The sequence below is a fragment of the Cucurbita moschata genome, unplaced genomic scaffold (genome assembly GCF_002738365.1).
Source record: "Cucurbita moschata cultivar Rifu unplaced genomic scaffold, Cmos_1.0 Cmo_Scf00030, whole genome shotgun sequence".
NCBI classification, from domain to species: Eukaryota; Viridiplantae; Streptophyta; class Magnoliopsida; order Cucurbitales; family Cucurbitaceae; genus Cucurbita; species Cucurbita moschata.
Genome location: NW_019268546.1, coordinates 797,750 through 813,153, shown reverse-complemented (window position 1 = coordinate 813,153; position 15,404 = coordinate 797,750). Strand labels below are relative to the sequence as shown.

Here is a 15,404-nt window from a genome sequence, read left to right as displayed (position 1 = left end):
CGGAAGCGGAATGCAAGTGAAGCCGGGAACTTCGGTATCGCTTTTCATGGACCAACCAAATAATTTCTTTTTCTCTAAATTTATCGTTTAAATCCTTTTATTTTGGAACTTTTTTTTTAATATTCTTATTTTTATTATTATTATTATTAAAATATAACTTTTTTTTATTATTATTTATTTTAATTACGTGGTTTGAGTTGTCTAGCTATACCATCATCCAACATTTTCAGTAATTATTGTATTTAAATTTTGCACTCATAATTTAATTTTGTTTACTAAATAAAATTGGGTGATATATTATAAAGAGTACTTATTTGAAATAGAATAGAAAAAAAAAACTGTGAATAAAAAAAAATATTTTGGGTTCGTAGAAAAAAATATATTCTGCTATCGTCATTAATTTGATTTTTTTATGGTAATTACGAGATAATAATCTTAAGTCGTCGTGAAAGTTGCGCTGAATTGGTTATAATCAAGCTTAAAACAAGATTTCACTAAAAAAAAATCAACCCCTACATCTTTGATCCGGCAATAATAGTCTCGTTGGATCGTCATTTCACCTCTTTTCTATTATGCATCGTATTGGGCTAACTCAACTATTGTCAGAAACTTCTTAGTACGTATTATGCATCGTTGTAAGCATGTTAAAAGGAAGAGTTGACTTCTTTGTATTTTGGTTATGATTGATTGTGTGACTTTCATATGCTCGAGAAAATTTATAATAAATAAAAATTAGATTCGTGAGCAATGTTGTAACATTTCATCGGTTCCTCTAAAATTTTATTCTCAAATCTTAATTTGACGTCTTGAGTTCCTTTTTCGACTTGTATTTGCAAGTGCTGAAATAAAGTTTCAACAAATCGAGCATTCTTCCATATCTTTGACGTACCTAATAACTCTCACTCGGGAGAGTGTTCGGATCAAAAAGGTGCAAATTAGATACAATAAGGTATCCGTTGCCTACTCACTACCATGAAGGTCTACAACGTTGCTCTCAAGAATTTGGAGGTTCAGCTCAAACAAACCGGTTAGTCCGACCTGGTTTTATTTATTTACGATTCATTTCAAATAAACCAGTTCAGATTAGCTTCCGGTACACGTGTTCTTCACCGGACCGTTCATCAATATGTCTCATCCAACGGCTGAGTTTGCTCTTCGAGATCGAACTGTCGACGCTGCTGCCGCCGTTCGATGATCCCGCATGGATAATACTCAACCCCTGACCCACCGGCAAACTCACCGATCTAACGACACGTATCCCCCTCGGGAGGAGCGCCCAATAGCAAATCTTCTCGAAGCTTCTAATCCACGTGTTTTTACATACCAAAATTGCCCCTTTGTCACTCACGTTAACGAACCTCAATACCCTAGCGAAATCCCTCCGCTTACAATCCACCACCAGAAAGTCCACTCCGACCACCGCCGCCATCGCCGCCTCCGCCTCATGAACCACAATCTCCGCCGGCGTCGAAACGCCGGCCTCCTGCAAGACCTTCACGTACTCTGATTTCGACCTCTCGTCCGCCAATACGCAGACGTGCCGTCCGCCAGTGTGTCGCGCCGCAACGGAGAGGCCGATGGTGGTGACGACGGAGGAGGAGGCGGTGGAGCAAGCATGTACAATGAGTTTGGCATTCCAGCCGGCGGCCATAGCGGAAAGAAGCTCGGCGACGCCGAATTCTTTGAAATTTTCGCACTGAAAACGATCAGAAAAAGAATCGGAGAAATTAGAAAGAGCAAAATCAAATCAAATCGGCGATCAGAGGGAAACTTACTGATTTAATCGTATCGATGAAAGCTTTTGAAGCGGTTTCTGGAGACCAAACGAGCTTCATTTTTGCGTGTTTCTCTGGCCTAAGGTACGAGCGGGAGAAACGAGTTTTTATGGAGAGAGGAGAGAGAGAGAGATAACAATTGGCCGTACGAATGGACGAAAAAAGGATTTTATTTTATTTTATTTTACTTTTTCCTTTTTCATTTTTGGAAATTGTATGGAAATTTATTTCTGTTGTACGGTGCCAGTCTAGGTTCAGTTACCTAAACATTTCTTTTCCTTATATTTATTTATTTTTGTCTGTAAAATTTCGTTCAAAAAATGCATTTAATTTCTGTAATTTACAACAAATGCGATTATGACCATTTTGACCTTTTCCCTATATAAAAGGAGTCGGTGAATTAAACTTATATTTGGCATGTTCTAATTTTTTTTTTTTCAGTAAGTGAAATAATTTGAGCTAATGTTTATTTTTATTAATTTTTTTAATTTATATTATATTTAATCGACAATAGTTTATATTAAATTAAATTTTATAGTTTATAAATATATTATAAGCCACCACTTAAATTTTTAAGCATGACTTGCGATCGAAGAAAAATCTTTAAAATTTAACATCTTAAAGTATAGATTTCAATCTTAATCGATGCACGAAATTTTTTTAACAAAAAATATTAAAATATGAACGTGATATAGAAGCTAAAATTTATTATAGGTCCATGCCCTATGAGCAATCCCGTCAATTACCTAGAATGCTCTTATTCTTAATTAAAATAAATTGTGGAATAATTATAAAATAATCTGTTAGTGTCTTTATCAGTAAGTTTGAAAAATGCAATTACATGTAACGTAAAAACACTTCTTAGTGTGACATTAAAATCATGGCTTTAGACAACGTACACTTCTTTCTTACACTCGGGACATGTACCACTTTTGTACACACATAACCCACTAGTGTCATACCATTTTCTTAAACTCTCGGGCTCGTTGTCTAACAATCCAAGCCCATCGCTAGTAGATATTATCCGTTTTGGTCCGTTACATATTGTCGTCAACCTCGCGGTTTTAAAATGTGTCTACTAGGTTGAGGTTTTCATACTTTTATAAGAGATGTGTGTTCCCCTCTCCAACCGATATGGAATCTCACAATCTACCCTCCTTGGGGTCTAACGTTCTTACTGGCACACCGCTCCGTGTCTAGCTCCGATACCAGTTGTAATAGCCTAAACTTGGCTAGCAATTATTGTTCGTTTTGGCTCGTTACATGTTGTCATCATCCTCACGGTTTTAAAACGTGTATACTAGAGAGAGGTTTTCATACTCTTATAAGAAATATGTGTTATCTTTTCCAACCAATGTGAGATCTTACACGTGTGTACACACTTCTTTCATATGTAAACAATATAACTTTCATATGCACAAACCCTACACTTAATTTACAAAGGCCTTATTTTTATGCAATGACTCTAATTGGTACATATCCTGACCATTTGACATTTTCTGTTTGATTTGGTTTCTGATTCTGTGTAACTTAGATTTGTCCTTATTGTCCAATTTCACCCGTAATAATTTATGTTATAAAAAAATTAAAACTAATATCTTAATGGTTAAGTTAGGTTGAGTAGTAAATGGATGCCCAGACAATCTCCAACACATTAAGAATAACATCTTTATAATATAGAACAAGTCATTTAATAAAAAAAATAAAAAAAAAACTTAATTTATTTTTATTGGTTACTAAATCTGATTTGACATCAATCTAAATAATATTAGTTCATCGTGTTCAACCAACATCTTCAAGAATGGTAAGATAAGATCAATTAATATTTTAATATATAACTAAGAAGAAAGATCCTTACATCATTAAATATATTTAATACCTAAATTATTAACCTTGCGTTGAATATTCAAACACATACTGTACTCGTTAATTAGTTGGTACGACATATAGCTTCAAAACCGTACGTACTTGAATTAAAACAATGACTTTAGGGCCCGGACAAATTTAGAAATATTTTAGTTGGGTTCTTCTTCCATTTTTTTTTTTTTACATAAATTAATTTAAACTGATTAATATAATTATTACTTAAAAGTTTATTAAAAAATAATAATTTCAAATATATTAATAATAAACGAGAAATTTTGAAAGTCAACTTTTAAATCTCTAACTAAAAAATTAAGTTTTAATATACATATATATATATATATTTGTATTCTTTATCATTTTAAAATTGATCAACATTATCGTGGGTCACACATAAAGAAAATTTGTTACAAAGAGTTCAGTTTTTAAAAGCAAATACATGATAATTACATTTATTGATTTATTCAACATATATATTTACTATTCTAACAATTAATTGTTTATTTGTATTATATATTATAAAATCACCGTTAGTTGGCCTAATTATCGATAAAGGTCATATAAATAATAAGCATATTAACCTTGTATCGAAGATTTAATATTCCATAAAAATAATATTATTATTAAATATAGTAAAATCAATCGTTTACGATACACAAATATAAGATATGATTGTGGATAGTTATAAAATTGTTTATTTATATTAACATAATTTGAAGCAATTAGATTTTAGTTTATTACTGAATTTTTATAAATAATGATCTTATATTATCAAACTGAGTAATTAATAATAAATGTTTACTAAAAAATGAAATATACTCTATACTAAAAATCAACATATATATTATATCAACATTACTAATAATTTTTGTTTTTGTTTTAGAAAAATAAAGAAAAATCATTTTTAAAAAAATTAAAAATTAATATATATAATAGAAGAAAAATTAAAAAATTAATTGATAAAATTGGATTAGATTATGAGTACGGAGCAACACGTCAATTGATAATCTTTATCATTCAATTTATTTTAATTAATATTTTTCTATAATCAAATTTATTTTTTATAATACTATCAAGTTATTTAAATTAACATTATCATAATAATTAATATTGACAATAACAGCTCAACAATAATAATATGCAATAGTCAATATACACTCATATTTACAGATAATTATATGTTATATTAAAAAAATTGTGTTGTAATTTTTAAAATATATATTTTTATAGAAAAAGGTAGAAAAATAATTATAGTTTATTATTTTATGTTTTTTTTTTCTTTTTCCGAGAAAAAATTGAATTAGATTGATTGTATTTATATATATATATAGATAGATTAAAAATATAAAACAAAAATAATTTAGTTAAGCAATATAGAATTTTTAAAATAGTAACAAATAATTGCATAGCTCAATGTTTTATTTATTTATTTATTTTTAGAAATATGTTGTGGCTAAAAATTAAAATAAATATGTGGCTAATTAAGACTTAGGCATCAATAATCTAATTAATTTTGTTTATCAATAATATTTTATATTATTTATAAAATAAATATGTATATTATAATTGATGTTTAATATCCCTTCGTATTAAATTTAAATATCATAAAGTCAACTATATAAAGAGTTTGGATTTGTATCAATTTTTTTTTTTTATATTTATAATTAAATTGAGTTGAGAAATATATAAATAAAAATAAATTAATTTTTGTGAGTTCAATTGAATTTAGGGCCATTTTCCATTTATTTATATCGTTAAGGTCAATTTAATTGAGAATATTTGATTTTCTTAATCGGAAATTCAACTATCAAAAATTAATTAATGAAAAAAAAAATTAGGATAAGTTTTTACACCTAATTGAGTTGACATTTTTAAGAAAGGGCCATTGAATTATATTCTTATGTGATTTAACTGTTTTGAACGATGTTCGATGAAAAACAACATTAAATTATAGGAGTCAATAGGTTACTAGATGGTGAAGTTTATATGACTGTAAGAACCTAACTAACTCAGACTTCTAAACCTGAACCATAAAAGTTGAGTTGGGTTAGATTTCTTTTCGATTTGGGTTGGGTTGAGTTGAATTTTTAAAAATTTGAAAATTACTGTTTAGTTTTGGAGTTGACTTTTTTTGGTTACGTCAACCCGACAAATTTTAAAATAGGGTTACAATTCAACCCATCCTTATTTTTTAAATTATCATGCAAATTAAAAATATTTTATTTATTTTTTAACGGACATGAGTGATGTTTTGTGACTTGTGAATGTTTGATATTTGAGTTTGAGGAGTGTAGTTATTAATTTAATATGTATGGTAGATAAATATGATTTTTAAAATAATTAAAAATAATAATTCAGACAACTCAACCCAACTCAACTTGAAAATTGAAGGTTGGATTCTGAATTCAATTCTAGTTACTCAAGTCACCAATCTAAAATTTCAGATTGGGCCAATCAAATATTAACCTAAAATTTCACATTGGTCCAAAATAATTCGACTCACTTCAGCTTCTCAAGTGGAGTTAGTTACTGAGTATTTTGATGCTTAATCATGTATAGAGGTCTATTTAACCTGCGAAGTCGAGATCTCGTAGAGGGCCCGTGTGATGCCCGAGTAAAGGAGAGGTACATGAATGAACCGAGACTACATCCGAACGAGAGTTATCCTAATGACAAGAATGACAATTACTATCCGTAACAATAAGGTACACCTTCCTTTTTGGTGGCTCAGCAAGCGTGTTTTACTTGGAGCAATTCTATATTGAGTGACCTCCTATAAATATTCCTGAGATCATATGAGTGAGGACAAAACATGTTAAAAGAACTAGTGTCGGTCTGTGGGGATGGTCTTCACTCTTAAGAATCAATAGGTAGATAATGTGTCCATGTTGTTGGGGAATGTCGGGGCTATCAAATGACAAATTTGGATTCCGAATCCTAATCTAAATCTTGGACATGGAGTGTTACCGACCGGAATTACATTCTCCGACCCCAACCCTAGCCATGCCCCTCCTCGCCTTATATAGAAAAATCAAACAAATAATTTATAAATTTATATAACAACAATGAAAATGTAAAATACATAGGTATATATTAGTATGTGAGGTCTATGGACCGGGCTGGCCCAGAGGCCCAGCCCAGATAGCACAGCAAATTTCTAAAATCAAAACCCTAAAAGCCGCATTGATTGCAAGTGTTTCACCATAGGAGCAGGCGAAAAAGGATCGGAAGCCGTCTTCTTCTCCACGAGCCGTCGCCATGGGTCGTATGCACAGTCGAGGGTTCGTCTTTACTTTCAGTGAAGAAATCTTTCTTTTAAGCTTTGTCGAAATACCTGTTTAGAAGTTTCGGATGGTTTTTCTTTATTTTGCTTATTTGCATTTGTAGTAAGGGTATTTCAGCTTCGGCACTGCCTTACAAGAGGACGCCACCGAGTTGGTTGAAGATCTCTTCCCAGGATGTGAGAATTCCTCTCCTAACTTCTGTAAATTGATTTTTTTGGTTTGGTCTTTGAACATTCTAATTGGTGATCAAATGTAGATTCTATATAATTTCACGGTGTTAGAGCTGTTCAATCATGAGTTAATACCGAGGACGGCATTGCCAATTGAATGTGTAGACAAATAAAAGGCTTTCCATGGATTTATGAGGATTCAGTTTTGTGATCGTTCATTTTTTAGCAGGACAATGCCCTAAGTTCTTATTCTGTGATCACGAAGATAGTTTTTGTTAAAGATTGCCTGTGTGATTGGAAAAGAGAATGGTTACATATTTTTTAGTCCCATTTGAGTGCCAAATCTGATGGTTGTTCGCTTTAATATCCAAAAGAATTATCAATTTCTTCCCTTCAATGTCATTTTAAATGGATCATTATAATTGAAGGGTGGTTAACCTTTGTACAATTTGTAGAAGTTGATGTCTTTTCTATACGATTCAGGTTGCCGAGAACATTTGCAAATTTGCCAAGAAGGGTTTGACACCATCTCAAATTGGTGTTATTCTTCGTGATTCGCACGGGATTGCTCAGGTGAAAAGTGTAACTGGGAGCAAGATTTTGCGCATATTGAAGGCTCATGGTGAGCCCCATCTATACCACATCCACTGAATTTTTTCTACTTTCATCAGAATGATTATGTGATTTTTATAACCATTTATTCTTCCTTTTCTCAGGGCTAGCTCCTGAAATCCCGGAGGATCTTTACCATCTCATCAAGAAAGCTGTTTCAATCAGAAAGCATTTGGAGAGAAACAGGAAGGACAAGGATTCCAAGTTCAGGTTAATTTTAGTGGAGAGCAGGATCCATCGCCTGGCCCGGTATTACAAGAAGACAAAGAAGCTCCCCCCTGTTTGGAAGTAGTAAGTATTTTGAGGTTCAGAAGAACATGAGTTATTAACTGTTTTCACTTTTGCATGGAAATGTTGCTTCATAGGTTAGATTAAGTTCATATTCTCGCATGCTGCTGATCAATGGCTTTTACATAACCTGTCGAATTCGGGAAAAGGGACTGTAAAATGAGAAAAATTGCATATGAAGGATGAGAGTGAATCTCCAAACTTCTCATATTCTCATATTCTTACCATTAATTAGGATGGTTGGAGGGTCTCAGATTTTAGAATTTGTTTGTTTGTAATCATTGCTGATGCTTATATTTCATTGCTGCATGCTAAGCTTTGTCAAAAAAAATTTACAGTGAATCCACAACGGCCAGCACCCTGGTGGCTTAGAAGGCAGTTTGAGAAGCAAGGAGTTATTTTGGCAATGTAACTTTCCTTTAAGTTCTAAGTTCTTTATATGTTATCATCAAGTACTCACTTTGGAGGAATCATTCAAGTTTTGTTGTTACTTTAAATGCAAATTTGAATTCTGCAATTCTTTTGTCAATGACTGTTTCCTGCTAACTCTTTAAATCGATGCTAGTAAAGTAATTTGTTGTGTAGGATCTGTCATCTTTCTTATTTTAGTTTTCCCAAAAAAATCTTTTCAAATTTTTTAATATTGGTACCATTGAAATTTAAGAATTTTATTAAAAATTGGATTAGGTTGAATCAGGTGGAACCATGTTTTTAGGTCAACTTTATTTTTTTTTTTGTTAACAAAATAACTCTTAAATAATTTACTCAAATTATTCAATCATTTATTTTGATCTTTGTTTTTGAAAAGGTTAAATTGTTAAAATATGCAACACATTTATTTATTTATTTAAAAAAAAAAAACTTAAAATTAACACAATTTCAATATATATTCTTAAATTTTTTCATTCCAAGAGTTTTGGGAGATTAGATAATCTAAAAAATATTATTGTGTATTCATAATTAAATCGTAAATTGAAAAATCTTTTTTATTAAAACTTAATAAAATCAACACAATTTCAATATATATTCTTAAAATTTTTTATTCCAAGAAAATCAAATAGCAACAACAATCTTCTACCCACCAAATTTTGAGGTTGCACATGAATGCAATCCCAAAGCTTTGAGTAACAATTTAGAAGGGTAATTGATTATAAGATGGGCATCTCAAGAACATTCCACAAATGAAAGAGTTGCAGCCGCCATCACAGACAAGAACATTTGATGATAAAAGAAAATGTGAACCAACGCATAGAATAATTCTGAATAAAATTGTATTTTTTTACTTCACTAATGCACACCAAAGATTGAGATTCATACCGTCTCTCCCAAATTCAATAAGCTAAAAGTCGTCATCATCCTCCTCAGCAATGTGCTTTGCAAGTTCTTGCTCCTGCTGTTGTCTTTCTCTCCTTTTCTCAGCGCTTTCTTTCTCTTTGTGTGAGTTTGGCGGGAACCGAAGAGCACGGACTGCCTCGTTATGCATATTCAGGCAAAATGCAATCCTTGAGTTGAAAGCAATTTGGGGATCATTGGTAGAGTAGATATCGCCGGTCTCCTTCGATACCATCCATCCATTCGCATGATCGACTGTTGCATCGATTGCTCCATCTCGGATTGCCTTGGAGACAATACTCTCAGCATCAGCAACAGGATTTGCAGAGTCCAATCTCAGCTTTTTGGCAACATCAGCCAGAGAAATACGTGAATACGAAATGCTAATGTTGCGAAGCCCAGTCCTTATGACATTATGTCGCAGCCTCACGATCAAATTGTTGGTTCGATCTGAGCTGAAAGTACTAGAGAACTTCTCTGCAACGGTTCTGAAAAGCTCCAAGTCACCAATCCTCACAGCCTGAAAAGAACAGCGTTCTTAATAAAAGAGTGCAGAAAACTGGAATTATACAACCATTATCTTGGCTTGACATCGAACTTCAGAAAATTCAGACCGAAACCATACTTGTTCAAGGATAACTCTATGTTCTCCATCTATCTATATATATTACTACCTATTCACGTAGTCACAAATATGAGTAACTAACATGTGTCCCACTAACAGGACTCCCCTACACATCACTCACACAAGATTCCGCGCATCCCTCAACCTCTTCCTACAATATACACGTTGATCGCCAGAGCCTACCAAAACTACACCTTTGTAAGAAGAAAACAACTTTTCAATTACATTTTTGTAACAACTAAAAAGAAATGATGCATCACAAACTTTGAACTTTTATGGAAGAAATAACTGGAAAGTATCAAATTTGACCAATAAAACTTACATTGGTAAGTTCAAAGTATGGCTTCAGAGCTGTTTCCATGCCTTTCTGCATGAAAACAGTCCTCTCGGGGATTTCTCCCAGCAACAAGCGAACAATGATTGCCCATTTGTTACACTGCACTCGAAAACCAAGTGCTGCAATAGGTGCTTTCCTAGCAGCTTGCAGAAGCGACTCCTTTGCATCGGTATACTCCAGCTGAATGGTCCTGATCTTCCCAAGGTAAAACAGGTACCTACAGAACTGTAATAACCAATCATTATGCTATGCTTTGCTTACAACTTAGATTCTAATTCTAAAAGAAATGAGGAAGTCTAACCCAGCACAATATCACAACAAATTTCAAAATATGACGCTTGATTCCTAATTATTAACATTCTACAAAACTGCTATATTATCTAAATTTAAGAAGCATATAGCAAAGCACTCTAACTAGCAATTTCAAAATTAAATTGCCTAATCTATTTCAATAATAGACAAGTTACATTGTTACCAGCATTTCAACAGAAAAGAATGCTGCCTAAGATCTGATGAAAAGATTTTAAGTCATCAGATACTTATTTACTTGGAAAAAAGAAAAAGATAACATAAAAATTAAAAACTAGCGCACTTCAAACTTGCCTGCTGATTCGAGTGAGCTTCAAATCGTGGTGCCTTGGACCTCAACTTCTCTGCTTGATCATAAAGGTTGTAGTGGAGGTAATTACGAAGTAGTAGGTTAAGGAGGGTTTCCTACATAACATTGTTGTCCACACATTAAGGTACCATAATACAGTCATGGTAGTAAGCACTGCAAAGATATAAAGAACTACCTGACCCAATTCATCATGGCGCAAGGTTGCAATGCGATGCAAGGCTAGGAGGTTGCTGTAAATCAAAGTTTTCTATGTTATTAGACGAATATCTACGTTCACTAAAGAAATCCATACAATTTCAAACTCAACCTCATTTGTATGCTCTGAATTAAAATCATACAGATGCATAAAGTCAACTATAATAACCCAATTACAATCTTAGTTGATAATCTCACCCCCTTATTTCAGCTAGATCACCGTTGAGTTCGTAGCTGAGGGAGTAATAGAAGTAGAGCCTGGAAGACAACACGTCGACTGTTCTCCTATTTAGGTTCTTAAGCCGTGCAATGCTTGCTGAAGCACAAGCCTTAGCCTGAAAATATCAAGGAAGCGCTCAGGACGACCAGACAAAATAAGAACAATCGTTATATTCCTTTGCATAAATCCTTATGGCTTACATCGTCATATTTCTTCTGATCAATCAAAAAGATTAGCACAATCAAGTAGCAAAATATCTCTATCTCGGGCAAGGGGTGTTTGGAAGGAGCTTGCGTTCCCGAGTCAACATCCATTTCACAGTCTTCCTCCTAAGAAATTATACAAAAAATTTAATGCTCAGAACACTAGCACCATGGACTAAACCTTTACACTAACCAAACCCACTCCGTAACCAAGAACAAAACTAAAATTGCATTATTCGGACGAAAATCAATATTTCCAAAGAATTTCCAAGTACCTTGGGAAGAAAGGACGATAACCTAGAGTACACCTCGGACCCTGACGGAAGAACAAGATTCAGAAATTGAGAAAGAACAGAAGCCTTCAACTTCCGCCTCAACGCCATAGTCAGACGAATGGCACGAACAATGCGCCTTACTTCCCGGGCATAGGCACCAGTCTCAATAAGCGACACAATCTCTTTCAAATCTGATTGAAATAAATCACGAATAAATTTCAAAACCAAGAACTCTTAAGGATTGAATACAGCCCTAAAGACTAAAAATCTAACACATCAATTCTCGAAAGCTGTCCCAAAACCTTAAACGCCAGTAAAGATTCGCATTCAAACAAACAACGCCAGAAGCAAAATTGAGAGAGTATGGGTAGAAAAAACATTACGCTGCAGAGTTGAGGGGGAAGTTGAAGAGGTAGGAGACGGCAATGGAGCAGGAATCTCTTTCATCTCGGCGTCTTGGGTCATCTTCGCAAGTTCTGTATGAAAATCTCACAAACTTCACAAGTAAATCCACACAATTTCTGGTGGACAAACGAAAAAATAAGAAATAAATCTTTAGTCCAAGTGGATCTAACCTCAAATTGGGAGAAAGCACAAGATCTTTGGTGAACAAATAGATCAGAAATGAAGAAGCAAGGGTTTCTCAAATTTCTTCTTCAACAAGACAAATCCACAGTGAAAGTGAGAAGAGGGAGAAATGGCAAGACGAGTATCATAAACGACGTCGGTTTGAGCTTTAAGTTTTTCTTTATTAATGAATTAAATATTACACATTTTTAAAATAAGTTTTAAAATATTTATTATAAATTTTAAATTAAATTGTAAACTTGTCTTTTTATAGTTTCAAAACAAAAAAAAAAAAAAAAAAAAAAAAAATCAATTTATATGGCACTTCAAACTTATGTCTTTATCTCGTTTGGTTGTTCTTTTTTTTATGAAAGTGTAATAGTTCATAGTCGGAAAAGAATGTATCAGAGCTCTAGTGATTCACCGAAACGACAAGACGTAGAAAGCAGTCTTTTCATAACCAGACATTCTGTCAAATGGAGATGATTTTTGGTCTTTTCTGCATTACATCTTAGTAGTCAGAGGAAAAGAAAGCAAAAGTGATTCCCGTAGTAGCGGCGAGTGAAATGGCAGCTGCCTAAATCGTGAAAACGAGGTTATGGGAGAGCAATACAAGCGTCGTGCTACTAGGCGAAGCGGGGGAGTGTTGCACCCTAGATGACAAGAGTCCAGTAACCAAAAGCATCACTAGTTTACGCTCTGACCCTAGTAGCATGGGGCACGTAGAATTCCGTGAGAATCAGTAAAGACCACCTTGCATGGCTAAATAATACTCGATTTTATTCATGTTTATATATTATTATTATTTTTTATTTTCTTACAATATTTAACTTTAAACATAAAATTATAATATAGCATTAGATTATTAGATAAAGACTGAATCTTTTGTTTTATAATATATTCAAGAAGAAGAAAAACGAAAATATAAAATTCATTTATTTAACAAATTGAAGATAATGAGAACAAAATAGAATCATTGGGTTAAGAGTTATGGAAGTTTCTAAGTAAAAAGAAACTCCTCCAAAAATAGGCGTATGCCGGTGAGTGCGGCGAGCACACGGTATTCTTTAGTAAAAGGCGAAAGAATAGTTCGCTTTGTGCTCACCGCCCGGCTCCGTGACTACGACGTAGCCACGAGATACCTCTTTATACCTGAAGCTCGTATCCCAATTTCTGACTTGGCCGATGTGGGAACTTGAAGAATCTTATGGGCCGACCACTTTGAAGGCCCAAAACAAAAGTCCATTTGCCTATTACACTTATTCTAAAATTTAAATTAATCGTGTTATTATTATCAAATTAATAATGTTCAATAAAATTTATTAGAGGTTATTAATATTATTATGCACCGAGTAGTTTTGTTAGGTACTGATTTTCTACCAATTTACTAGCTCCAAAGATACTTATAACCATTATAAATAAATGGTAAATTAGAGAAATGACATTTAAAGCGAAAGAACAAAAGTAAAACGAACTTTTGACTTAACATCTAACCGTATTTACGAACAATTGTAAATGATAACATGCATGTAATGATTCTATCAATAAATTCAACTTGTTCTATATTACACTAGAGTGCAACTAAATATATAACATAGTGACTTATGGTTAAGGAACGGAAATTGATTAATTAAATTTATATTATTGGTTCTTAAAATCTATATTGATGTTAAATTTAATTGAAATACAATTTTGAAGTGTTTAAATTAATATTTGATATACCAAAGGTAAAGAAAAAAAAAACATTTAATTTTAGATATATGAAATAAAAAAAAGAATATATATATATATATATAATTTCAACCATTCAGATGAGTATTTAATATATTATAAGTATAATTTAACTAAATTTTTTAATCATAATTATTATTTTGGAAAAGATATTTGGCTTTTTTTTTTTTTTCTTGCTGAGAATTTTTTTTTTAAAAAAGACTCTGGCATACATCGAGATTGTATTTGAGGAAGAGTTTGCGAAGATTTAACTCTTGGAAGAGCTAGAGCAAATAGATTGGAAACCATTAAAACTTTCTTCATATTTGTTCGAAGTGAGTTTTCTTTAACTTTGTCCTTTTGTTTAATTTTAAATCAAATCAAAATCAATTCCACTGCTTCTGTGGCATGAATGAAGTGTTTGTTCCCAAGATGGGCATCATGACTTGAAGTGAGCTACTTCGTTGCACACGTATGCGTGAAACGAGCGAGCATCTTAGTGTTTTTCTTAGGGAATGTATTATCAAGGACAATAGCATCTTTAGTGTTTTTCTTAGGGAATGTATTATTAAGGAGAATATTGGTTGGCATGGCACATGTATGCCGACTTGCAAGTACCTTGTGTAAGAATTCAGAAATTCTATGGCTCGAATCTTTAATATTCTCTTATTTATTACCTGTGTCTAATAATATTTAGGCAGAATACCGTTACCCATTCTTACTAATTCTCTTATTTATTACCTGTGTCTAATATTTAGGACTAAACAGAAACAAGAGGAATCCACCGAAAAAGATACTTCTCCTTCCCTATCCACCGAAAAAGATACTTCTCCTTCCCTTTTTTTCGGTGTCTAATATTTAGGACTAAACAGAAACAAGAGGAATCTACCGAAAAAGATACTTCTCCTTCCCTTTTTTTCGGAAGAAAAGGAGGATCCGGACAAAATCGATGAAACAACTATTCGGTAGGCCTCATTTAGTCCCGATTTCAATAAAATAAAGAATCAAAAAGCAGATGTTTCAATGAGAATAACATGTCGGACTTGGAGAATTATTCAAGATGTCGTACATGAAGAATTAGCGTGAACCTCAATTCAAAAAATATGGATATCAAAGTACGAAAATATTAAACAGCGAGTGTAACTAAATAGACACATTTAAATAATTAATTAAATTTATTTAGTACCAAAAATTTGAACCGAGTTGTGGGAGTTTCTTTATGAAAAGAAACCCCTCCAAAAATAGGCGTATGCCGGTGCGCGCGGAGTGCACACGGTATTCTTTAGTAAAAGGCGAAAGAATAGTTCGCTCTGTGCTCACCGCCCGGCT

At 32.9% G+C, this 15,404-nt stretch overlaps 3 protein-coding genes and 2 non-coding genes across 5 annotated transcripts; 1 reads left to right on the top strand and 4 right to left on the bottom strand.

The window, feature by feature from the left end:
* Nucleotides 1-766: 766 nt before the first annotated feature.
* Nucleotides 767-1,917, bottom strand: LOC111464228. The gene is made up of 2 exons (XM_023108322.1): nt 1,776-1,917; nt 767-1,696 (listed from the first exon to the last, which is right to left on the bottom strand). Exons 1-2 carry the CDS (start codon nt 1,833-1,835, stop codon nt 1,079-1,081), a joined length of 678 nt encoding a protein of 225 aa, XP_022964090.1. The 5' UTR covers nt 1,836-1,917; the 3' UTR covers nt 767-1,078.
* Nucleotides 1,918-6,809: 4,892 nt separating this feature from the next.
* On the top strand, nt 6,810-8,521 carry LOC111464161 (40S ribosomal protein S13-like). Its single transcript, XM_023108242.1, has 5 exons — nt 6,810-6,919; nt 7,026-7,098; nt 7,576-7,714; nt 7,809-7,995; nt 8,331-8,521. The coding sequence occupies exons 1-5, from the start codon at nt 6,897-6,899 to the stop codon at nt 8,362-8,364; spliced, it is 456 nt and encodes a 151-aa protein (XP_022964010.1). The 5' UTR covers nt 6,810-6,896; the 3' UTR covers nt 8,365-8,521.
* A 548-nt stretch (nt 8,522-9,069) lies between these two features.
* On the bottom strand, nt 9,070-12,530 carry LOC111464512 (probable 26S proteasome non-ATPase regulatory subunit 3). The gene is made up of 9 exons (XM_023108740.1): nt 12,374-12,530; nt 12,182-12,274; nt 11,799-11,989; nt 11,521-11,649; nt 11,299-11,435; nt 11,081-11,135; nt 10,890-11,000; nt 10,272-10,511; nt 9,070-9,844 (listed from the first exon to the last, which is right to left on the bottom strand). The coding sequence occupies exons 2-9, from the start codon at nt 12,261-12,263 to the stop codon at nt 9,332-9,334; spliced, it is 1,458 nt and encodes a 485-aa protein (XP_022964508.1). The 5' UTR covers nt 12,264-12,274; nt 12,374-12,530; the 3' UTR covers nt 9,070-9,331.
* An 830-nt stretch (nt 12,531-13,360) lies between these two features.
* Nucleotides 13,361-13,479, bottom strand: LOC111464592. Its single transcript, XR_002714065.1, has one exon. It is a non-coding gene; the product is annotated as a U5 spliceosomal RNA (small nuclear RNA).
* A 1,807-nt stretch (nt 13,480-15,286) lies between these two features.
* LOC111464594 lies at nt 15,287-15,404 on the bottom strand. The gene has a single exon (XR_002714067.1). It is a non-coding gene; the product is annotated as a U5 spliceosomal RNA (small nuclear RNA).